This window comes from Phacochoerus africanus, chromosome 5 (genome assembly GCF_016906955.1).
Source record: "Phacochoerus africanus isolate WHEZ1 chromosome 5, ROS_Pafr_v1, whole genome shotgun sequence".
In the NCBI taxonomy this organism is placed as follows: domain Eukaryota; kingdom Metazoa; phylum Chordata; class Mammalia; order Artiodactyla; family Suidae; genus Phacochoerus; species Phacochoerus africanus.
This window is the reverse complement of record NC_062548.1, coordinates 112543590-112567508: the sequence shown is the minus strand read 5'-3', so window position 1 is coordinate 112567508 and position 23919 is coordinate 112543590. Positions and strand designations below refer to the sequence as shown.

The 23919-nt window shown below is 48.7% G+C and overlaps 1 protein-coding gene across 2 annotated transcripts in view; it reads right to left on the bottom strand.

Moving 5' to 3' along the window:
• Positions 1–16664: 16664 nt before the first annotated feature.
• The window catches only part of XDH (xanthine dehydrogenase), a 65699-nt gene continuing 58444 nt past the window's right edge, over positions 16665–23919 (bottom strand). For both annotated transcript variants that reach the window (XM_047782338.1, XM_047782339.1), the window contains exons 32-36: positions 23332–23446; positions 22613–22678; positions 21094–21282; positions 19261–19437; positions 16665–17380 (exon numbers count right to left, since the gene is read on the bottom strand). In XM_047782338.1, coding sequence (XP_047638294.1) covers positions 17330–17380; positions 19261–19437; positions 21094–21282; positions 22613–22678; positions 23332–23446 — 598 coding nt within the window. In that variant the 3' untranslated portion in view covers positions 16665–17329. The remainder of the gene's footprint in view (positions 17381–19260; positions 19438–21093; positions 21283–22612; positions 22679–23331; positions 23447–23919) is intronic.

The following is a 23919-nucleotide window of genomic DNA, read 5'->3' as shown; positions in this document are numbered from 1 at the left end:
AATAATGCCATGTGCAGCAACATGGATGGAAGTAGAGACTCTCATACTAAGTCAGAAAGAGAAAGACAAATACCATATGATGTCACTTATATCTGGAATCTAATATATGGCACAAATGAACATTTCCACAGAAAAGAAACTCATGGACTTGGATAACAGACTTGTGGTTGCCAAGGGGGAGGGGGAGGGAGCGGGATGGACTGGGAGCTTGGGGTTAATAGATGCAAACAATTGCATTTGCAGTGGATAAGCAATGAGATCCTGCTGTACAGCACAGGGAACTATATCTAGTCACTTGTGATGGAACATGATGGAGGATAATGTGAGAAAAATAATGCATATATGTATTTGTGACTGGGTCACACTACTGCTGTACAGTAGAAATTGACAGAACACTGTAAACAAACTATAATGGAAAAAACAAAAATCATTTAAAAATAAATAAAATAAGAGCCCCTGCTTTCTTACAGAGCCCGCAATTTTCTTTTTCAGTTCTTACAACTGTTTGTAAGGTTATAGGTAGGTGTGTGGTTGTCTAATGTATGTGCCTATTACAGTCTAGGCTACTGTCTTTTTTGTTTACCAGTTAATCCCTGGACCCATTCTCAGTGGCTAAGACTTAGTGGAAGTTCATTCATGTTCGGCGAAGAAATGAAATAATGAACAAACCTATAGATGGATGGCATGGTCACATGTGATTTACTGGTCCTTCAAAGCACTAGGTAAAGAAAGACCCAGAGCTCAGGAACCACCTGGCCCTGGAATGAAATCCTGACTCCCATACGTATTAGCCAGTTGGTTAATCTTTCCAAGCCACCATCTCCCCACAGGTAAGAAGAGTTGTTATTGCCCAGCTCAGATCTCTGCTGAGCAGAGAGAGAGAGAGAAAGATAAAGGCTTGGCAGAGTCAGTGCTATATGGACATGCCTGTCCTGTATCACTTCCCCTATGGCCGTCCAGCCCTCTCTGTGGTCTTCTCCCTCTCACACTGCATCTCTGGTCTTTACCTCTAAGTCTCCCATTCCTTGGTTCTATCCCCTCTTAAAGGCCCTAGTTCTCTTCAAGCTGCCACACCTCAAGGATCAAACCAAAAGATTTCCCCAACATGGCCCACCATGCTTGGTCCTTCCTCACTGCCCTCCCAGCCTCTGACCATATAAACCAGCCTGACCTACCCACCCATCCTGCACTCATACATTTGTTTCTGTGAACCACCTACATCAGTATCCCCTCTGGTGCTTATTTATTTATTTTTTACTTTTTAGGGCCACGTGGGCAGCATATGGAAGTTCTCAGCCAAGGGGTCAAATAGGACCTGCAGCTGCCAGCCTACGTCATAGCCATGGCAGAGGATCTTTAACCCACTAAGTGAGGCCAGGGATCGAACCTGCATCCTCATGGATACTAGTCGGGTTCGTTACTGCTGAGCCACAATGGAAACTCCTCTAGTTCTTATTTAAAAGGTAGGTTCCTGGGCCCTGCACTGCTGACCCACTTAATCAGAATCTCTGTGAAGGGAACTGGAATCTGTATTTTCTTTCTTTCTTTCTTTCTTTCTTTCTTTCTTTCTTTCTTCTTTCTTTCTTTTCCTTTCTTTCTTCCTTCCTCTTCCTTCCTTCCTTCCTTCCTTCCTTCCTTCCTTCCTTCCTTTCTGTCTTTCTGTCTTTCTGTCTTTCTGTCTTTTGTCTTTTTAGGGCTGCACCCGCAGCATATGGAGGTCCCCAGGCTAGGGGCCTAATTGGAGCTATAGCTGCCAGCCTACACCAGAGCCACAGCAATGCCAGATCCGAGCATCGTCTGCAACCTACAGCACAGCTCGCAGCAATGCCAGATCCTCAACCCACTGAGTGAGGCTAGGGATCAAACCCGCAACCCTGTGGTTCATAGTCGGATTCGTTTCCAGTGTACCACGATGGGAATTCTGGGATCTTCATTTTCAGTAACAAGCTCAAGTGATTCTGTTGCTCCAGACTAAGGCTTCTCAGTGTACAATATTTACCCTGTCAAGCACTGGGAGGGTTTTTCTGCTCAGTTATTCATTGGTCCTACCTTTAATAGAAAATTTCATTTTTTACATTAAAAGATTATTTACCAAATACCTACCAAGTAATTTATTAAGTGAATTACCACAATTATCAGGGATCCATAAAGTCACATTAAAAATTTAGTCAGGTTTACAGTGGACCCCAGATCATGGCTCTCCCAGGAAGGCAGGAAGCTGTGCAGGAAGCAGCCATCCCGTGGACATCCATGGGACATGTGTCCCCAAAGACACTGAAGTCCCCAGAGATGTTTAGCAGGACTCACTGTAATCAGAGGACCATCATTGTCTTGAGTTGGTCATGATTTCGAATTGCTGTTCTTCTTGGTCTTTAATGACAACTTACAGTTGGTTTCTCATTGTTGGTTTAGTGTATTATGGATTGTACAGTGAGTCCTACAGTACATATGGGTGCAGAGTGATATCCACACAAGAGGGGCCTAAACATTCCCAATAACTAGACTTTTAAGACATGTAGCTTATTAGAATGTGAATAATCTCAAAGCTAAAGTAATGAGTACGCCAGATGGCCAAAAAACGCATGAAAAGATGTTCAACATCACTCATTCTTAGAGAAATGCAAATCAAAACCACTCTGAGGTACCACCTTACACCACCCAGAATGGCCATTGTCAAAAAGTCTACAAACAATAAGTGCTGGAGAGGGTGTGGAGAAAAAGGAACCCTAGTACACTGTTGGTGGGACTGCAAATGGGTGCAACCACTGTGGAAAGCAGTATGGAGATTCCTCAGAAAACTAAACATACAACTACCATTTGATCCAGCAATCCCACCCCTGGGCATCTATCCAGAGAAAACCAAGACTCGCAAAGACACATGTACTCCAATGTTCACTGCAGCGCTATTTGCAATAGCCAAGACATGGAAACAACCCAAATGTCCATCGACAGAGGAGTGGATCAAGAAGATGTGGTACATATACACAATGGAATATTACTCAGCCATTAAAAGGAAAGAAATACCAGCATTTTTAGCAACATAGATGGATGTAGAAACTATCATGCTAAGTGAAGTCAGCCATGCAATGAGACACCAACATCAAATGCTTTCATTGACATGTGGAATCTGAAAAAAGGACAGACTGAACTTCTTTGCAGAACAGATGCTGACTCACAGACACTGAAAAACTTATGGTCTCCAGAGGAGACAGTTTGGGGGGTGGGGGGATGTGCTTGGGTTATGGGATGGAAATCCTGTGAAATTGGATTGCGATGATCATTATACAACTACAGATGTGATAAATTCATTTGAGTAATAAAAAAAACACACACACAAAATAAAATAATGAGTATGTGCATACACACACACATGTATATATACACACACATACATACTCTACTCCTTAAAAACTTGCTGTAGAATGAGAGTTTATTGTAATCAGGTTGACTTTCCATGTGACAGTATAAAGGGCGGGGTCCGTGAGCTGCAGGCAGTCATTTATCCAGCTCTGCGCTGCACACAGACATCGTCCCTCCTTTTTACTGGCTTTGTGCCCAGGTCCACCTCCTTCGGTCAGAACCGCCAAGTCCTCAGGCACCTGCCCTCCCCTCTTAGAGGATTTTCTCCACTCACCGCTTTCCCCAGGACCCACTGTGGAGGGGCACCACCCAGCAGACCTGGCCAGGGGTCTCTCTGACATTCAGAAACAGCAGTTAAGAGCATCCCCAGCTCCTATCCTCTTGCCCCCTTTCTCTGTGGCCCCTTGACTCTTCACCAGTGTCTATAAGAAATCACAGAGCACAGTGGCCACCCAGAGCCAGCTACAGATCTATCCAGAAAAGTTCTCGTAGGCTCAGGAATGCCTTCCACATGTGTCCCCGGTCCTGTGTCAGCCACGAAGCTGGACTGTTCCACAGAGGACCTTAACCCCTCACCAGGGCACTGACCTGAAAAGGGGGCGATGCCTGTCTCCTTTGTGCAGACGAGAGCGCTGCCAAAACAGCCTCCCACAGCGACCCCTTCCTCGCCATCCCTCAGGGAAGGTCAGTCCCTGGACAGCCCTTCCTGCGCCTTTCTTCTGTTTTAACTCCGCTTATCACTTTGATGTTAACTTGCACAGAAATAGCAAGACCTGCGGGTTTACAAATGCAGTACACATTTAATTTTTTTTAATATTGAGGATCATTTCCATACAGTAAACTGCACAGCTCTTAGGAGCACCATTCCGTGAGCTTCTGGTGCATAAGCCACATCCCATGCAACAAACAGAACGTCTCCCTCACCCCCAGACAAATCCCTTGTGCCCTTTCCAGCCCATCCTCATCCTCCAGAGGAGGCCACTGGGGAACGCATTTAGTTTTAAGATTTTCTGCTTTGCTCCCGCAGGTGGTGGGAGAGGTACACTGGGGAGAAAGCAGAGAAGCAGGAGGTGGACCCAGGGAAGTCTTGCACAGATCCTGTCACTGTCGCACTTGCAGCCTGTGGCCACGGTTCATTCTCCCTCCATCCTCCCAAAGCAGCACAGCTTTTGCTGTTTTCTTCCCTTTCCTTCCAAAGGAAACAGCTTCCAACAGAGGCTCTCAGAAAGCTCCAGCACATCTCCCTGGTGGCCCCTCTCACTCTGGCTTGGAGCCTTCCCCCCACCCTGCTGCCCCCCAACACACCCTTGGGGCGCACACCCCCCCCAAGCTCCCACTGTCCTCAGTGGTGCTTAATCGCTGCTCTGACACCCCCTCCTCATACCACAGCTCCAAGGTCCCAACTGGAGTTCTCAGATGTAGCTGGATCAAGTTAACAACAAAACAAGACACACACAGGAACAGCCATGAGGCCCAAGATGAAAAAACGGGCAAGGAGCTTGTTCAGGCCAACAGCTCTGACTGCATCCAGGCCCCACTCTGCATTCCTGCTGTGAGTCTGAGGACATCCTGTCCAGCATGTCCATCAAAACAACCCTTGTTATGCTCATCTCAGCGTTTGTTTATGGTGGTAAAACAACTTGGGAACAAGCCAAATGTCAACATGAGGGGATCCATTCAATAAACCACTGTGCCATCCCTACAACAGAAAACTATGTATCCATTAAAAATAGCATCGAGGAAGAATATTAATGGACAGGGAAAGCTGGGTGGGTTATATTGCTAAGTTTTAAAGGCATCTCACAAAACCACAAAGCGTTAACAGTTCTTCTGGACAGGGAAAGCTGGGTGGGTATATTGCTAAGTTTTAAAGGCATCTCACAAAACCACAAAGCGTTAACAGTTCTTCTGAGGGTTAGGATTGTGGGTGAGTATTACATTCTTCTGATTTGCCAATACTTTGTGCAATGAATATGGAATATTGAATAAAAATTAGTTATTGAAGGTGTCTGGCTTTACCCTGTTAAATCTAGAAGAGCAAAGCAAATACAGGAAGTGTAGACATGCTACCATAGCAGGTGCATTTGCAGAACAAAGGTGGGTGGCCCTGCACTTCCCACGCCCCTCTGGTCAGGAGCCTATGGCTGCCTTACCCTCGTTCAGTGATTCTTACTCTACCCAAGGGCTTGTACTCACATCTCACCATGTGGAAGGCAAGTTCACACCTCAGGGAGGCTGGCTGTTCTCCCTGCTCCTTGCAGGAGGTCTCCTACCCCCAAGGTTCATTCTTTCCATTTCCTCTGTAAAGGGACCGCTGGCAGAGCTCGGCACATTAAATTCTACCTGTCCCCTACTCTCCAAAGATGTCCACGCCCTAATCCCTGGATCCTGTGACTATGCTATCTTGCAAGGCAAAAGGGACTTTGCAGATGTAATTTAGGCTACAGGCCTAAAAACAGATTGAGTAGCCTAGCTTATCCAGGTGGGCCCAAGCTAACCACTTTGCCCAGCCAGGGTCAGAAAAGACCAGGCAGAAGTCAGAGAGATTCAAAGCATGAGAGGACTCAGCCCCATTGCTGGGGACGGGGGTGGAGCACAGGAAAAGCATGAGGAGGAAATGAGAGTGGCCCCGAGGAGCAAAGATAGCTGGTAAGGAATCAGGACCTCAGTCCTACCACCGCTATTACTGAATCCGGCCAACAACTTGAATGAGCTTAGAAGCAGGTTCATCTGTCAAGCCTCCAGAAGGGAAAGCAGCCCTGCCAACACCTTGATTTTGACCTGATTTTGAAACTCTAAGCAAGGGACCCAGCAGGGCCACATGGTGCCCACATATCTGACCTACAGAACTGTAGGATAATACTGCTCTTGGCAACTTCCGAATATGCAAAACAGCATTAACTACAGTTACCACGCTGCACATTACAAAGTGTAGTTTTAACGCACTACATTTGCTGTATTATGGCAGCAATAGAAAATTAATACACCATCCTTCAGGACCATCGTTTAGTATAAATGCCACTTCCATGAAGCCTTCTCTGGTTTCTCCATCTATAGGTGAGTGTTCCTTGTGAATTTTCAAAGCATCAGCCATTGCCATGATCCAACTGGCATTAAGGTTATTAACGTACATGTCCTATTTCTCCTACTAGACAACATGCTACTGGAGGCAATAGCTGAGGCTTATTCATCTTTATTTTCCTTCCAGAGCACAGCACAGACTTCATGTGTAGTCAGTGCTAAAATTTTGTTGGAAGGATGTTTCACAGCCTCTATGGATGGCCATTGTTTAATAAAATGAATTGCTGTGGCAATTAGGAATTGAAAGATAAACCCTAGAAATTTTTGCAAATATAGAAAGGAGTAGCCAATTGATGATGGATAGTGACAGCGTAAGAAAAACTAGAATGTGCCATGGTAAGATGTACTAATTTGGAAATGTTTGAAATTGTGCTCTAGCAGTTGGTTCTGAGATATCAATTCCTGCACAAAATAAATGGGATTGAAATCTGGGCTCTAAGACGTTTTAAAACATAACCTCTTAAACGATACAACTTCTTGGCAACATGAAGTTTTAATTAAATGAATATTCTTCTTCTGCTTCAAATGAAGAGAAATGCTGTAGAAAATATAACACCTAGTTGAGCTCAGAGTAAAGAAAGGGAGACCCCTAAGTTGCAAAAAGAAGAGGGAGACTGAAGCCAGAGGGTCAAGAGCAAGAGCTCCATTGTCCAGTTGGTGCAACTGCCAGATGATCGCTGTCCTTGGTCCCTGAGAGACTGTAAAGGGCAACCCCCACCAGCATCCTTTGACTCTGTTATCAGAATGAGGAAGAAGAGTACTTCCCAAGCATAATAGAGTTAACCCATACCCAGATAAAGGGATATCATAAAGTCAAATACCTTAACAGAGGAAAAGCAGCCGGGACGAGATGTTTTCCACCTGCAAAAGAATGGTAATTAGACTGACATCAGAAGAATATATTCCAGAGACTGAGAGAAAATAGCTGCTTCCTAGAACTCAATACCCAACTCCATCATTATTTGAGGATGAGGGAAAAATAAAGACACGTTTTACCAAAAAGCCTGCATTTATCATTTACAGATTCTGACGGAAAAACTGCAAATGACGTGTTCCTTAAAAAAGGAAACTGAACCCAGAAGGAAGGAATGGGATGTAAAAGCAATGATGACAAAAACAAAGGTAAACATATGAATAGATCTAAACTGTACGAGAATAACACAACAATGACTAAAGCATTAAAATAAGACTTGTGGCTGCCTGATGGGAGGGGGAGGGAGTGGGAGGGATCGGGAGCTTGGGCTTATCAGACACAACTTAGAATAGATTTACAAGGAGATCCCGCTGAATAGCATTGACAACTTTGTCTAGATACTCATGTTGCAACAGAAGAAAGGGTGGGGGAAAAATGTAATTGTAACGTATACATATAAGGATAACCTGACCCCCTTGCTGTACAGTGGGAAAATAAAAAAATAAAAATAATAAAAATAAATAAAAAATAAAAAATAATAAAATAAAATAAGGTGAAGCTACTTCGTTACAGAGACATGGAGGAAGAGAGGGGACGACCAGAGTTCATGCATTTCGACGTTCTTAACCTGTTTGGCAGCATATACATATTAATTAAACATAGGCTTTTCTACATACAGGGTGCATGTTAAAAATTTAAAGATTACCTTTAGAAATGGGATGTAGAACAGCCAAACTAACAGAGAGAACAGGGTGGGAAGGAAAGAAAAAGCTTGATTAAGCTGCTGGAAGACAATGAGAAAAAGAGAGCAAACATGATCAGTAGAAAAATACCACATGAAATGATAAAAATAAATCAAAATACATTTTATTTTTCTTTTTAGGACTGCCTCTGCAGCATATGGAAGTTCCTGGGCTAGGGGTCAAAATGGAGCTGCAGCTACCAGCCTACGCCACAGCCACAGCAACGCCAAATCCAAGCCACATCTGCAACCTACACCACAGCTCACGGCAACGCTGGATCCTTAACCCACTGAGCAAGGCCAGGGATCAAGCCCGCATCCTCATGGATACTACTCAGGTTCTTAACCTGCTGAGCCACAGTGGAACTCCCAAAATATATTTTTTGTCTTTTCTTTTTTTTTTAGGGTTGCCCCATGGCACATGGAGGGTCCCAGACTACTAGTTGAATTGGAACTATAGCTGCAGGCCTGCATCCTCATGGATACTGCTCAGGTTCTCAATCCACTGAGCCACAAGGGGAACTCCCAAAATACATTATTAATCACTATTACTATAAATACCTTATTTTGCCATTTAAAAGAGAAAGAGCCTCAAATTGCATTTAAACACACATGCACACACAAACACACCCATCTAGACACTCAAATAAAACATGACATGAATAGTCAAAAATAAGGAACAAAGGAGACATACCCAGAAATGCCAGTTTGGGGATATGGGCCTTAGAGGAAAATTCTCACCCGCTACAGAAGGAAGTACAGTCAAGGATGTTTTCCACAGTGTTGTTTGTAACAATGAAAGATTGAAAACAGCCAGAACAGCCACTAGCATGGGATGAAAGGATAAAATTTGGCATATACATATAATAAAACACTATCTAACAGATAAATGACTGAGCTAGATCCAACGGGCCAAGATGAAAAAAACATACTAAAAGCATAACATTGAATGGAAAAGCAAGTTGCTGAAAGGTTTCACCAGAGGATATCATGGATGTAGAGTTTCTACAGAGGAAACTTTTTATTGAAGAGTAATATACATTCATATACATATGCAAATCATAATGACCTGTCTAATGAATTTTCACTATAACCGGCATGCAAATTAAGAAACCAAACATTACCAAGCATCCCAGAAGACCAGAGCCCTTAGAGGCTTCCCTGCCATCCAGGCTGTAGGACAGGCCAGGTTTCTCAGCCTCAGCATCATTGACATCTGGGCCTGAATCATTCTTTCTTTCAGGGGGCTGCCCTGTGCTTTGCAGAATATTTAGTGACATCCTTGGGTGCTACCCACCAAAGGTAAGGAATCATCACCCTTCCCCTAGTTGTGGCAAACTAAGAGGTCTCCAGACATTGCCACATGCACCCTAGGGGACAAAATCACCCCAGTCCAGGACCCCTCGGCTAGGCCCCTTGGGGTTGTCCCTTCCAGCTCTAAAATGGTAATGCTTCAATCACACCACTTGAGCAACACAATCTTCTCAGAGTCCAGGTGACCATTAACCTAAAAGGAACCAACAGCAAGGCAGGCAGCTCCAGCCACTTTGGGGTTGGCGCTTGACTGCTATCTTAGGGCAAGAGGAGCCCTCACTGCAACAGGACAGGAAGTAGATGATGCTTTGACCAGGGGATATTATTGTGAGAACTGGGCAAGTGGCCCTGGATCATGATTGAGACTCAGGAGAACTTTAAGGTATTGTCAAGCTCAAACAAGCACACACACTTGATTCCATTCGTCTGAGTGTCAGCCCCCAATAAACTGTGAACTCCCAGCCACATGTGACATTACAAGAGAGTGGGGATTCCCAGCCACATGATCCCCAGAGGGCAAGGATGCAAGAATATAATGGTTTTAAATTGTGCAGGTAGAAAATGGCATTTGACCTGTCACTTGGTCAATGGGCTTAGAAGGGGTTTCAATGCAGTAATTTACTGGCAGAGTGCTCTCGGGATGGAGAATGACTGAAGCGGGGCAGGGCTGGGGAAGATGCCAAGCAAGGATGTAGGTTCAGCCTCATCCCTTAGACAGTCTGGAGCAGGAACTGCACACCCAGTACAGTTGGTCCCACCTTGAAGCAAGGGCCCAGCCTTCTGTCTGTGGAGACAACCCATCACTGGCTGTGAGCTGCCCCAGTGGCTGAGGGGCACACAGGGTATAGCCTCCCAGATGAGGTGGCTTCTGTTTTCACTGAGGGTGGTTTTCCAGATGACAGGCAGCAGACGTGGGCTGTAAGCAGCCCACACTTAGAGAAACTGCTAACTCGAAGCCCAGCAAAAGGATTTCCAACAGCGTCTACTGCAAGGAATCTGTATAAGTATACTTGGTCACCAAACTTACAAAATTTGTGTACAGGGGCTGGGAATATCCTTCAACAGCAAGGAGTGACATTTATCGAGCACCCAACAAGTGCCAGATGCTGTGCTGGGTGCTTTGCAGAGGTCATTCCATTTAATGCTACAAGACTGATGGCAGGTCTCACCATCTTTTACAAATGAGGAGGTGGAGCTCAGAGGGTGAGTCTGCCCAGGGAAGGGCACACATGGCCACCAGAGCAGAGTGGAAGGGCCATTTGCACCTATGCTCTCCCCACCGCAATCCCGAGCTGAGCGGGGACTCGGCCCTTAAGAAGCACATGGCACATGCAGTTGAGGAGGGAGGTACCCGGATGATGAGACTTGAGGACATGAGGACCGAGATCCTCATGAGCCAGTGTCCTCATCAGCTAAGGGAGGTCTGCCAATTACCAGCAACTCCAGACTGCACATCTCCCAGAGGGCCGGCTCTCCTGGTCCTGGGGCGCAGGTGGGGACAAGGAATGGGGGAGGGAGGCTGTTGCCAGGTTAGAGCAGCTCACTGGAGAGCCTAGACCTACTCTTGTGTCACCAGCTACCACGGGACCAGTGCCACCAAGCCCAAAGGGCCTGTGAAGTATGTAGCATCCTTGAAAGAAGCTCTTGGTCCAGCCCCAAGAGGATAAAGAACACTTAGACTTAATGTTTCATCAGACTGATGGCTCTTTGGGAAGACAGAGAAAGGAGACAAGGCCCCACATACTCTGCTCTATGTGCATCCTGCGCCTGGTACAAACCAATACGCCTACCTTCTATCATTAAGTGGCAATTGGCTTCCCAGAGGACGTGGAAAAAGTGGCCCTTGGGCCACCATGAGTGAACGGTTCCTTCCCCTCTCCTGATGCCATGCAGAGATGGCCCTGGCCCTGAGGTGGCTGTTCTGGGTCTGGGAAGAGGTGAAGGGAGCCTGTCTCCTGTGGCAGGTACTTTCCTTCTGGCAGTGAGCCAGGTGCCCCCTTACCCTTGCATTCAGAGACAGGGGTGGAGGGGAGTGAGAAGGTAGAAAGACGTGTGTGCTCGCACTTTCCAGGGCTAGCAGCCAACTGAAATGTGAAAAGTGAAAAATTACAAGCCAGCACCATCCCATTAAAAGAGTCGAAACCCTGGCCTCTGGAGACCTGGGTTTTGTCATTGCTCAGGTGTCTACTTTATAAAAGCAGCTGCTTCCTTGCCAGGCACTGAGCCTACCTGCACATCCTGATGCCACCCTCCCCACAGCCCTGCAGGAGAGCCATCATTATCCCCATTTCGTGGATGAGAAAGCAGAAGTACAAGGATTTAAACAATTTGCTAAGCAGCTAACTGGGAGTCCCAAGAATGCAACAGGGCAGCTGATCTCAGAACCAGGGCTCCTGAATGCATGCGCCCCCACCACCTTCTCCCCCAGCCTCATCTGGAAAGCAGGAACATTTGTAAAACATACCTCATAGGTGTCTCGCAAGAGTTTGGGTGGAGGTTTTTTTGGTTTATCTTTTTTTTTTTTTTTTTTTTGGTCACTGGCAAGAGTTACACGAAACAGTGCAAGGTGAAGTGCTCACTAATTGCTGTAACAACGTCGCTTGCGTCATTATAAGATTAAACAGCATGGGTAACATGAGGGCAGGACTTCCTCCTTCCAGCCTTTTGATATGGGCCTGTGAAGACAGCTGGGGCAGCCTGACTGGCTCCCTCCCCACCGCCACCTCATCTGTGCCCTCAGTCGGCCTACGCCCTAGCCCAGCCTGCTGGGAAAATCACATTTGTGTGAGAAGCCGAGACACGCTAATCAATCATTTTTGTCACTTGTGCCCAAATATAATCAGCGCTGGTGCCACCTGGCTTAAGGCCACAGCCATCCGTGTGCTGCCACTTTCCCCCTCATCTCATGCCTCATTATGGTCAAGAGTTTGATTCATTTCTGCATCTTCCCTCCTGCTGGTGTTGTGTGTTTTGGAAAGCTCGCTCACGCTCTCCCGGCCATCTGTCCCAGGTGAGCCGCGGTCAAGGGCCTGGAAACAGCCACAGCCCCTACACTCCCCTGAGCGCTGTTAGACCCAACTCACTCTTCCAATCCTCCCAACGGCCCAGCAGGGCCAGTATGATTACTCAGTGACTATTTTGCAGATGCAAAGACCCAGGTTCAGGGGAGCTCAGTGACCTGCCCAAGAGAGAGGAAGAAGAGAAGCAGAGGGGTCGTCCCCCTACCCCCGCCCCCAGTTCATAGGCAACCAAGCACTGCCTGAGACATGTGGGTGCCACTGCCCAGAGCAGGTGGGCCATCCAGCCTCAGCAGGAAGTAAGGAAAGGCGGCACCCCTCGTGTACATCACGTGGCCAGGAGGACACCAGGATATACGCAGCTGGTGGCAGGAAGAACATGGGGCACAGGCATGGATGGGTCAGGACAACTAGCTGCACAGAGGAAAGACCCTGGTCTCCACCCGAGCTGGGATGCGGTGGTGATGGGGAGGCAGGAGCAGAGGGTAGCAGGCCTCGTGCCACCCAGACTCCCTGAAATGTGCCCTGTGCTCCCAGGGCTGAGCACATGGGAACAAGGGGAGCAACCTGGGCACCGCGGTTCTTACACCCCTTCCTCATCATGCAGGGCTCAAACTCAGGAGCGATTTCCCAGTGAGAAACCTCTGCTGTCACTCTCAAGCCATCACAAAGGCTGGAAGACAATTCTGCTGCCTTCCTCCCTGCTGCAAGGTGTCCCCCTGGGGACAGGGGGTGTGGTGGTTGATGTCAGCATGGAACAGACGAGCGGGGCAAGGATGTGTGAGTATCTCACGGGCCACACTGGAGCAAGGAAACCTGAGGCTATTTTGTTCCCCGGGCATAGCTTGGTCTCTCCCTTTGTTGGGATTGCTTCGCCCCCTCCAGGCAGTCCTCCAGGTGTCTCCCTCCAGTGTGGCCACACTGGTATGCCCTGACGCTGGAGGACAAAGTGACTCGCTCCCCTCCCCTTTCCCTTTCTGTTATGCTGCCTCAGGCTCATCCACCCACAGCCCCTCAAGCAGCTCTTGGGACCCCGAGGCTCTGAGTGGTTCCCCAGAAGCTTCCCTGGCCTGGAGGGAAAAACACGTCCCTGACAACATCTCTCTCTCTCCTCGCGTTCCCTCCCTTCTCTTTAACAGGGAGGCTACACATCCTTCGATCTTCGAAGATGTCCTGACCCTCCAGTCCCTCAAACTCTCTATTTCATTTATTCCCTAATGTAGATGATAAGCTAAAGGTGGCAAAGTCCATTTCCAGCCACCCCTCTGCTCTCGCTTAGATGACTGGGCCCCTCACTTCGGAATAAGGGGAAGTTTCGCACTTACTGTTTCGTTCTCACCTGTGGGGCTTCAGAAGAATCCCCACTGCAGCATCCTGACCTATGCACAGGCGACAGGAGGGCGCGAGCCCCTCCCTGCCATGGTGTTTGTCTTGGGCCTCAAGCTCTCCATATATTCGTCCCACCCCATGTGACTAGATTTCTATCATTTTCCCTGCAAGCTGACCCGAAGTACCATCAGAGGAGGCTCCCTTGACTAGAAGATATATTATGGTTTAGTTTGAAGTTTGTGGACCAGGAATCAAGCAGTCTGGTCATAAAGCCTCTCTCTCCCACTAAAGGGCTGTGGGACCCCAAACAAGTCAGTTACCCGCTCTAGGCTTCCATTTCTCAGCTCTTAAACAAAAAGCTTGAGCTTGATGGTTCCCAACGTGCTTCCAGCTCTAGGATGCTAAGCTGGTCTAGAAAATTGTGCAAGGTCAGGGCCAGGCCAGTTCAAGGACAGAGATGATGGCAAAAATGCTTTGGGCAGTTCCTGACATTTCCATTCCCATGGTGGGCTGCTTTGTTTCAGGTGACAAGACTGTCATGGATCTGTCTCCTGCCTTGGGGACATGTACTCCCCCAGGCCAGGATAGAGACAGAACAAAAGGGCAGATCCCTGGGCCTGGGGGTGCCCAGGGCGAAGTCAAATCTTGGCAAGTCAAGGAAGCTGTGTGTTCCAAATAGCCTTGTCCCAGGATCTAAAATAGGCAGCAAAGGGAATGGTTTCCAGGCTCCCCCTCCACTAAAGATAAAAATGTCATGGGCTCAGGGATGTTCCCAGCTGTAAATCAATCAGCCAGGACTATTTCTGTCCTTATCCTTTGCCCAGGGTTCCTCCTACGACCTCCATCCATCCTGCCCTCCCCGTCCTGGCTTCCCCGCCACCTTGGCTGGAGTGGGATGAAGTTCACGAGCTGCCCTCTGACCACAGTCCATGGCTTGGCCCCACCCCTGAGAGAATCCGAACCTGCCTCTGGGCAAACAGATAGGCATTCGGGGGCCTCCTCCAACCTCTGGGAGCATGGGTAGCATGGGAGCATTCTGACAGGCAGAGCAACTCTTGTTTTACACAAGGTGCCCCCACCCGCATGGCTTAGTCGCAGCCCGTTTTCCAGGAGTAAAGGTTTGTGAGCAGCCCCTCGGCACAGCTGTGGGTAGGGTTTCTCCTTCGTGTGGTTATGGAGATTAAAGCACTACCTCTCAAGGCCACTGGGATGATTAAATGAAACTCCATCAGTAAAGTATAAAAATTGGCACCTGGCAAGGTGCAGATACAAGGGTAAGACTTGCCTTCCCCTGCTAGTCACTCACCTGGAACTCAGGCTCCCGTGGCAGACCCACGTCTTCAGAAAGCTCTTTTGAGATTTTTGTCAGTCTGAAACCCTAAGTCAACTTCAAATCTGGCTTTTGAAGAGGCCTTTGAAGACACTTGGTCTACTCAGACACTAACGCACAGCAGATGGGAGACTCTGGCGACTCTGGTCTCAGGTCCAGTCTTCTACTGCCCTCTGCAGGTTGTAGTGCAATACTGCAGGCAGTGCTGGCATCCTTCAGGCAACGCCGAGACCAAGGTCATTGCTTTATAAAGTTGAAGCATTTTGCAGATGAAGACAGCAAGGCAAGGCCAAGTGTCTGAAAAGGGCAATCCCTCGGAACACCATGGTGATTTATAGCTCACAAAGCACTTGCTTGTTAGATTTTCACGACCACTCTGCCTTGCCTCTGTTCCTAAGCTCAGGAGGGAATTCACACTCATTGGTCAGCCCTGACAGCCTCACTAATAGCAGGCCTCAGGTTCAGGCCATACCCTGGAACATTCCAGAAAATCAATGAAACGGACCTGTGCGATCTCAATGCAAATATGGGTTTTATTTCTGAAGCTCTTCACTTTTAATCATGCTGTCAAATAGCCTAGAATATTGCGAGGCAAGAAATTTTGTAAGAAAGTGCGTGCATGTGGTGTGTGCACGTTCTCTAGCGATGAAGCCTGGCTAAGATATGGCAGATGTCAGCCTCTGCCGTGATTATGATAATTAATAAGCATTTCTCACATGCCAACCAGCTGACAGTTTCACTTACTGGTGACAACAAGCACTGGCTCAACAGCATGGTTTCCACTGTGCCCCTTCCGTGGCCACAACCATGGACCCTGTCAGGCACACAACAAGGTCACACAACAAGAAGACACAGAACAAGGTCACACCGTCCACTCAGCACCAGGCAGTGATGAAATCACCTGCTGGAGCAAGCAGAGGGGGTGCTTGCTTTTCTCCTGTTCTCTTTTCCAACCTCAGGCACTTGGGGAGCGGCGGATCCTCAGCCAAGTTGATAAAGCCCAGATATCACAGGATAGTAAGTGGCTGAGTCTCTGAGAACTGCAGATCCCTTATATAACCAGTTTTCAGGTCATATATTTATAGACTTTTAGATCCGGAGAAGACCTTAGAGATTATACCAGTCCAATCCTTTCATTTTGCAGTAAAATGAAGCACAGAGAAGGGAAGTGACAGTCTAAGGTCACACAGATAGAGACATGGCTGGGATGAGAACTCAGGCTCCTTGACTGATTTTTCTCTGGCCCATCGGGACTTTGGGCAGCCTCATTTCCAGATGGAAATTACTGGCTTCAATTGAAGATTTTTTCTTTTTCTTTTTTTTTTTTTTTTTTTTTTTTTCTGCCCTTTAGGGCCATACCTGCAGTATATGGAGTTTTCCAGGGTAGGGGTCTAATCAGAGATACAGCTGCTGGCCTACGCCACAGCCACAGTGACGCCAGATCCAAGCTGCATGACCAACACCACAGCTCATGGCAACCTCGGATCCTTAACTCACTGAGCAGGGCCAGGGATTGAACCTGCAACCTCATGGTTCCTAGTCAGATTCGTTTCCACTGTGCCACGACAGGAACTCCAATTGAAGATTTTTAAACTTGGTCTTTTTAATGCATGAAAGGAAGAGAAGAAAGTAGCACACTGTAGGCAGTCAATGATGGGTTTGTTGGCTTTAGGTGCCATAGAACAATCTTACTTTACACGGCTTAAAAAGACTACATCCAATTTGTTTCATTCTTTATTCTCTCCAGTGACGTGGTTAGTGGTTTGAATCTCACCCCCACTGTCCCATTGCAAATCTGAGGGGGGATCTGAGGTTATAACATGACGTTCACTGGTTTGAAAGAAAGTCCAGATTTAGAGTAACTTTGGTTTAAGCTTCTGGAGGTTTCTGGGGCTGGCTCCTCCCTGAAGGACAGACACCATCAGCCCTTGAGGTAATGAAGTCTGGTGAGTTGAGACATAGAACGCACACACCCTAAACCTATTGCAGACATGTGATTAAAACAGACATGAAATGATGCTAATTGCTGATTAGCTACTTGAGCCTAACAGTTCTTATAATGTCTATAAATCATATTTTTGATCAAAATCTTTGGGTGCAGTCAATGTTCTTCCAAAGCATCATCCTGATGAGTCACACCATGTCCACCTGCACCTCTCACACATTCACGTTCTGCAGGACAAGTGCCATCGTCCATGGAATCCCCAGTGGAGCATAAGGAGACTCCAACGGGGGCTTCTTCTTCAGACCCTCAGAGACCAGGGTTTACAGTGTTCTGGTACTTCAGTGACACACTAGGAAGGAACAATGGAGAGCTTACTGCAGGGTTTCCCATAGATCGAGACATGGTGCCCCTCCCGCCACTGTCGACCACCCTTCCAAGACCAGACACCCTGCAGCCCCAACTACTGGGAGTGCCCCCAGGGCAGGACCCCTTAATTTCCTAGTCACTCATTTATTTTTACTGAGCATGTTCCATGTGGCAGGCACTGTGACAGGCTCTAGACACGGGGATGACCAAACACAGAAGTGGTCCTTTCTCGCTGGCACTCACAGTCCATCAAAAGCACAACTGGCTCCTGAATCAGTTGCTCATGCAAATCCACTGCAGGTATCTTAAATCACTGCTGTGTTGTCATCATAGCAGAGGGGCTTGGGTTCGAATCTATGCTTTGCGTCTGGGCCTCAGAGGGAGAGGATCATCAAACCACTGAGTTCTGCATCAGCCAGTGTGCCAGGAGCTAACTCTGCAGCACCCCTCCCCTGGGGGAACAGGGTTCGGGTAATTGTTGGCACTGGGGCTGTGCTGGGAAGGTTCTGGGCTCCGGAAAGGCTGCTGCACAGCTGTGGGTGTCCTTACTGCCTGCTCCCCGCCCCCGCACATGGGTCCATGTGGCGCTCCCCCTATCGCCAAAGCTGTAGGAACCTATCCACCTGCCTCACCTGCGGTATGGACGGCAGATGCGCCTGCTCCGGGGGCTCTCCTATTTCCTCCATCCCTGGAAGCACTGGCTTCACGAGTACCCACTTCACCTCCAACCCCAAAACACCTGTCAAATTCCCTATCAAGTACCCAGGGGAAAAGCCAACATGGGAATCAGGAAGAACCCAGTTCTGCCAACTCAGCGAGAGTGCAGAGGCAATCAGAGAGCCCTGTGTGTGCGGGACCCCCTTCCGCACGACCCCAGACTGCGCTAGCTCTGAGGCTCCTACAGTGGCTAGCACTGTCCCAGCATGGTCTCCTTCTGCCAGGCATCGTCCACAAGTGTCACTCAGGGAATCACACAATGATTCCAGTGACCTGGACTTGTGGTTAAAATCCTGCTACACGGGAGTTCCCGTCGTGGCGCAGTGGTTAATGAATCCGACTAGGAACCATGAGGTTGCGGGTTCGGTCCCTGCCCTTGCTCAGTGGGTTAAGGATCCGGCGTTGCCGTGAGCTGTGGTGTAGGTTGCAGACGCGGCTCGGATCCCGCGTTGCTGTGGCTCTGGCGTAGGCCGGTGGCTACAGCTCCGATTCAACCCCTAGCCTGGGAACCTCCATATGCCGCGGGAGCGGCCCAAGAAATAGCAACAACAACAACAACAAAAAAAAAAATCCTGCTACACGCAGCTCCACCCCTACTCCCAGGAATAGCTGGGCACCCCATAGTGCAAGCATCTGATTTCCTAAAAGGCTGCTGAGTCTTTGGAGCTCCTCTGCGACCCCAGTATCAGCTTGACACGTGGTAATCACTGAACAAAGGTGGTCCATCTAATTAATTCATTCATTCCTTCCTCTTTCTTTCCTCCGTCTCCTTTCCTTAGTATCTCATACAACATCTTCAGCAAAGAGCCTCAAAAATGCCAGTGATGGACACTAAAGATGAGACTCTTCTGAAGTTTATCCATCACCCTCATCTTTATGGAAAAGCATGAAATCTGCAGGTAGAATATGCATCACACAGCCCCTTCCTCTCAGGAGGCCCAGCTGTAAGCTGCCACTCTAAGGGGTTTCTTGTTTTCTGGTCGGTTAGGGGGTGCCTCAGCTGCATGACAGGGGGGTGGCATGGACCCAAGACCTCCAGTTGAGAGAAAGCCTAATACCCCCCCCCCCCCGCTTCCTTCCATAGCGCTACCTTCTCCGGCCTCGGCCGGCCATGCCCCACCTCCCCCGACTGAGCAGGCATCATACCAGGGAGGTGAACTTGTCTACGCAGGCATTGCGGATCTTCTCTGGGGTGGCAGGGCTGTCCAGCCGGAAGAGCTCCTTGGAGTTATTGTCTGTGTGCTGCACTCGGGCTGCGCGGATGGCGTCCTTGATGGCAAAGAAGATGGACGCCCCCAGAAAGAGGGGCGGCTCCCCCACAGCCTGAGTGGAACAGGGCAGAGACACGGGGTCACCAGGACTGGTGATGCCTGGAACCCCGCCAGCACTAATGGCCACACCAGCAAGGCAGGACGGGAAGTCAAAATTAATTGGGGGCTTAAATAAATCAATTCAGTGAATGACTCAACCTTGTGGGCAGGTGTCTTTTAACTATAACTATGTGTTTTCTCTGATGTCACCAGGCAAATATAATGGACCATTAAAAGCTATATTAAATAATTACGTCTTGCAAACCAAACAACAACAACAACAAAAAATCTGAACTTGGAGTTTCCTTGTGGTGCAGCAGGTTAAGGATCCAGCATTGTCACTGCAGTGGCTCAGGTTGCTGCTGTGGCATGGGTTCAACCCCTGGCCTGGGAAACCCCATATGCTTTGGATGTGGCCAAAAATAATAATAATCTGAATTTTAATCATTTCAACACAGTACTAAGCCTAGGGGAATAATCTACCTGCAATTCTGTCACCAGCATTTACAGGCACCATAATTACACTTACAATTTGCTGAAATACAGGCATCATGACAAACAGGAATGAAAACATTTTCCAGCAGAGGTTTCATCCCCTGCCAAAGTATAGATCAGGGACTATGAACACCATTAGGGACACCTGTTTGTTTGTTTTGTTTGCTTATCTTTGTTATTTTTCTTTTTACAGCCACACCCATGGCATATGGAAATTCCTGGACCAGGGGTCAAACTGGAGCGGCTGTTGTGACCTATGCCACAGCCACGGCAACACTGGATCCTTAACCCACTGAGCAAGGCCAGGGATCAAACCCTCATCCTCACAGAGACAACATCAGGTCCCTAACTCGCTGAGCCACAACAGGAACTCCATAGGGATGCTTGTTAAAAATGCAGGCTCCAGGGCCCAACCCCAGACCTACCCACAGAATCAAAATTTCTAAGGGTAGGCCCCATGGAGCTACATTTTTATCATGAGCCCCCAGAGGGCTGATGCATGCTAAAGTGTGAGAGCCAACAGCAAGGATCACAGAGCGTCCTAGGTCCTCCCACAGTGAAGCCGGAGATGAACGAGGGGTGTGTCAAATTGGTTACAAGCAATTACCTGTCTCCCTTCTTAGATCAACAACTATCTCAATCAACTTGACAGATTTTCAACTGTTTTCCTACTTCTTTGGGAAGAGAGGAAGTGGAGGATGATTACAGCCCTCCAGGCGTGCTGATCAAGCCTTAGGCCTAGTGGCCACGGTAGGAGGGAAGGCGTGTGCACAGAAGTGCTGCCCTGTGTGCTATGAATAGGCTGATCTCAGGGAATGACAGGGGGTGCTGTACCTGCGAGATCAGCTCTAGGACCAAGCATCAGGGATGCACACTGAGACCCGGGCACAGGTCAGGATCTGATCTACAGGACTGAACTACGAGATCCCTCTGGGTGCACCCAAAGAGCGGGCTTTGACCACACAGAGGTGGTGTCATCTCCAATCCAGTTCCCCTGTGTTTCCTGGCAGGACTGCCCACCCCTCCATCACCCCCTCCCAGGCTGGTGCCAAGCCCTCTTCTCTCTTCCATACAAGCCCCTGCAGAGCCATAGTGGTGGCTGGAGCTTCCCGTCGCCACCCGTGGCTTCCCAACTTGCAGACCGGAAGGCAGCACAGACCCAGGGCCACAGTACCTTGGAGGCATAGATGGCCTTCTTGTTGGGGCAGTCACGGAGCAGGGACACTCTGAACTCGGTGGGGATGCTGCCGAAGGCAGGGATCTTGTAGGTGCTGGGGCCGCGGGTGTGCAGGATCCCATCTGGGGAGTAGTGCAGCTCCTCCAGAGTGAAGAGGCCAAGGCCCTGGACAAACGCCCCTTCCACCTGCAGGGCAGACAGAGACGGTGGTTACCCGCCTGCCCTCACAGAGGGTTTCAGCCCCGCCTGCACTGGAGCCTGGAGAAAAGCTGCAAAGCGCACCCCCTGCTTCCCTGGCTCCAGCCCTAGTTACAGATAACTGGCCTGGGCCTTTTCCAGGCCTTGGTGTCGGCAGAGCAAAGGAACAGACACTGAAGTCAGTTTGGAACTTGACAGGCAATGACAGGTGTGTCTGCCATGAACACCTGCCTCGGGCAGGTGGAGTTGTTCCTTCCACACCGCCACGGGGGGACAGCCACCCCAAGCTGAGACGACGCTCCTGTGTGCTGAGTGGGACCGTGTGCTTTGGGGCAGCCCCACAGGAGAGGACGGTCTTGGACAGGAGATCCAGGCTTTCCGAACACCCAGCCCCGCCCGCCCTCTGGGAGAAGGTGCCTCTGCTGCAGCTCACATATCTTTGAAGGGCACCTGCCACGCTCTGCTGCCCACACTCTGCTCCCGCAGCCTCCCTGCACAGAATCGTGATGTGTGGCACCAGTGTGACTAAACGTGTATGTTCAGTGGGGAGGGAGGCGGGGGGGTGCTAAGCCCCTCTGAGTCCATGGCACTGAGCTCAGCGCCTGTCCAGAGGCAAAGATCCCCCCATGGTCGCTCAGTGAGTTCATGAAGAGGTAAATGGTGGGGTTTCTGTATTCTCAGTCACTGTCCAGTTTTAAGAACTACAATGAACACGCTCGGCCAGATGGTCAATACTTCAGTTCCTGATTCGTCCCTCTGTCTCTTCCTGCTCCGCCTGCTCTGCCCACTCTGCCCCATGTGCTCGTATTTTCCAAAAGTGACTTTCTTCAGGCATCCCTTTATTCCTCTTGCTGAAACTCATGTCTTTTGCCCCCAGAACCCTCCACCACCCCATGCTTGGCGGCATTTACCTCCCAGCTGTCCTCGGTGGAAGACGGGGAGGGGGCAAACTCCTCTGACCTGAGACCCCACTGCCTGCACACCAATCCCAAACTCAATCTCCATTCCACCGTGTGCTCCCAATTAACGATGCATATATGTGTGCGTGTGTGTGTGTGCGCGCACCCAAGGTTCCCACCATTCATCATCCTGTTTTCTGACCTCTGAACACCCTTCCCAAGATATCCACAGAGATTTGTCCTCTGCCCCAACAGGTGGGTAGGCACCCATCTACATAAGTCCTCCTCTCAGGGAGACCCACTTGGCACCTTACTCAGACCTGATTAGAAATGACAGTGGACATGAGGCTGGGGACCCCAGAGGCAGCAGGGCACACCATGGCCACGTCCATCACCACCCTGATCCCCCAGATTCTCACCTGTCCAATATCGATGGCAGGATTCAGACTGGAGCCAACATCCATGACAATGTCTGTGCGGAGGTTCTAGTGCAGAGACCAAAATGAAAGCAGTTTTAGAATGGGCAGTGCAGAAGGACAGAAGGCTCTTGGTGACCCCAAGGTTACTCGGGGCCAACCTGAAGAGGACTTTAGCCAGCAGAGTGCTCCAGCCACACTCAGGCTGGAGTGGGTGCAAAGGGCAGGTCCTCAGGTGCCTGGGGCTGCGAACCTGAGTCTGGGTCAACCATGTAAGGAAGGGGTTGATGAATTATGTTCCAGGGGTTGAACCCAGCCTGTTCCCTGATTTTTTGGGGCCTGTAAACTAATAGGGGTTTTTATATTTGACAAGGACTGACAAAAATACAAAAGACATGTTGTAGCACATGAAAACAACATGAAATTCACACTCAGTGTGCATCAATTACATTTTATTGGAACACATCCATGCTCATCTGGTTACACACATTCATGTCTGTTTTCACATTCTGATAATAGAGTGAACAATTGAGGCAGAGTCTCTGTGGCCCAGAAAACCTAAACTATTTACTCTCTGGTCCTTTATAGAAAGTTTGCCAGGCCGTGATGTAAGGTATTATTTTCCCAACCAGAAAGTTCTTCCCTGTCAGCTCTTTGTACTGCAATTCAGATGTTTCTCTTCTCTTTTCCCCTTTAGTACGAAAGTTTTGCAACCTTCTTACCTTATGATCTCCTGTTAAGCAGTCAATCTCCACTTCAGAGCAAGCCACCCCATAGGTGAAGTAGTGGAAGGCATTCCCTGAGTTGGTCTCAAAGCTGTAGCCCAGGTTAGGTGTCCTGGGGGAGAAGAGAGAAAATACAGCACATATATTAAGATGAACATGTCCCCTGCTCCACCACACACACACAAAGAGCTTGTCCCATAAAATCTTAAGATCCCAAAGGTTTTATTTTTTCATTCAGCTGTTCTTCCAAAAAGTCTACGAGTTTTGAACATTTTGAATCTGATCATGAACCCAGGCATTCTGGAGCATTTTGCCTCGTCTCTACTCTATTTTGCCAACAGCCACTTATATGAACGCTTTTTAGAGCTGAGCAGCGTCGAGTCCCAACAGGCTGGCCTTTCCATGGTAGAAACGGAGGTGACAGACTGGTCCGATTCATGGAGGACATGAAAGTCACACTCCAAGGGATCTACCAAGGTCTCAGAAACAAAGGTTCTACCCATGCTGGTTCCTGGGCTCTTCATAACAAGTTCACCTGCTCATGGGGCTGTGCACCTTTCTCAGGGTGAAAGGTAACAGGATCAG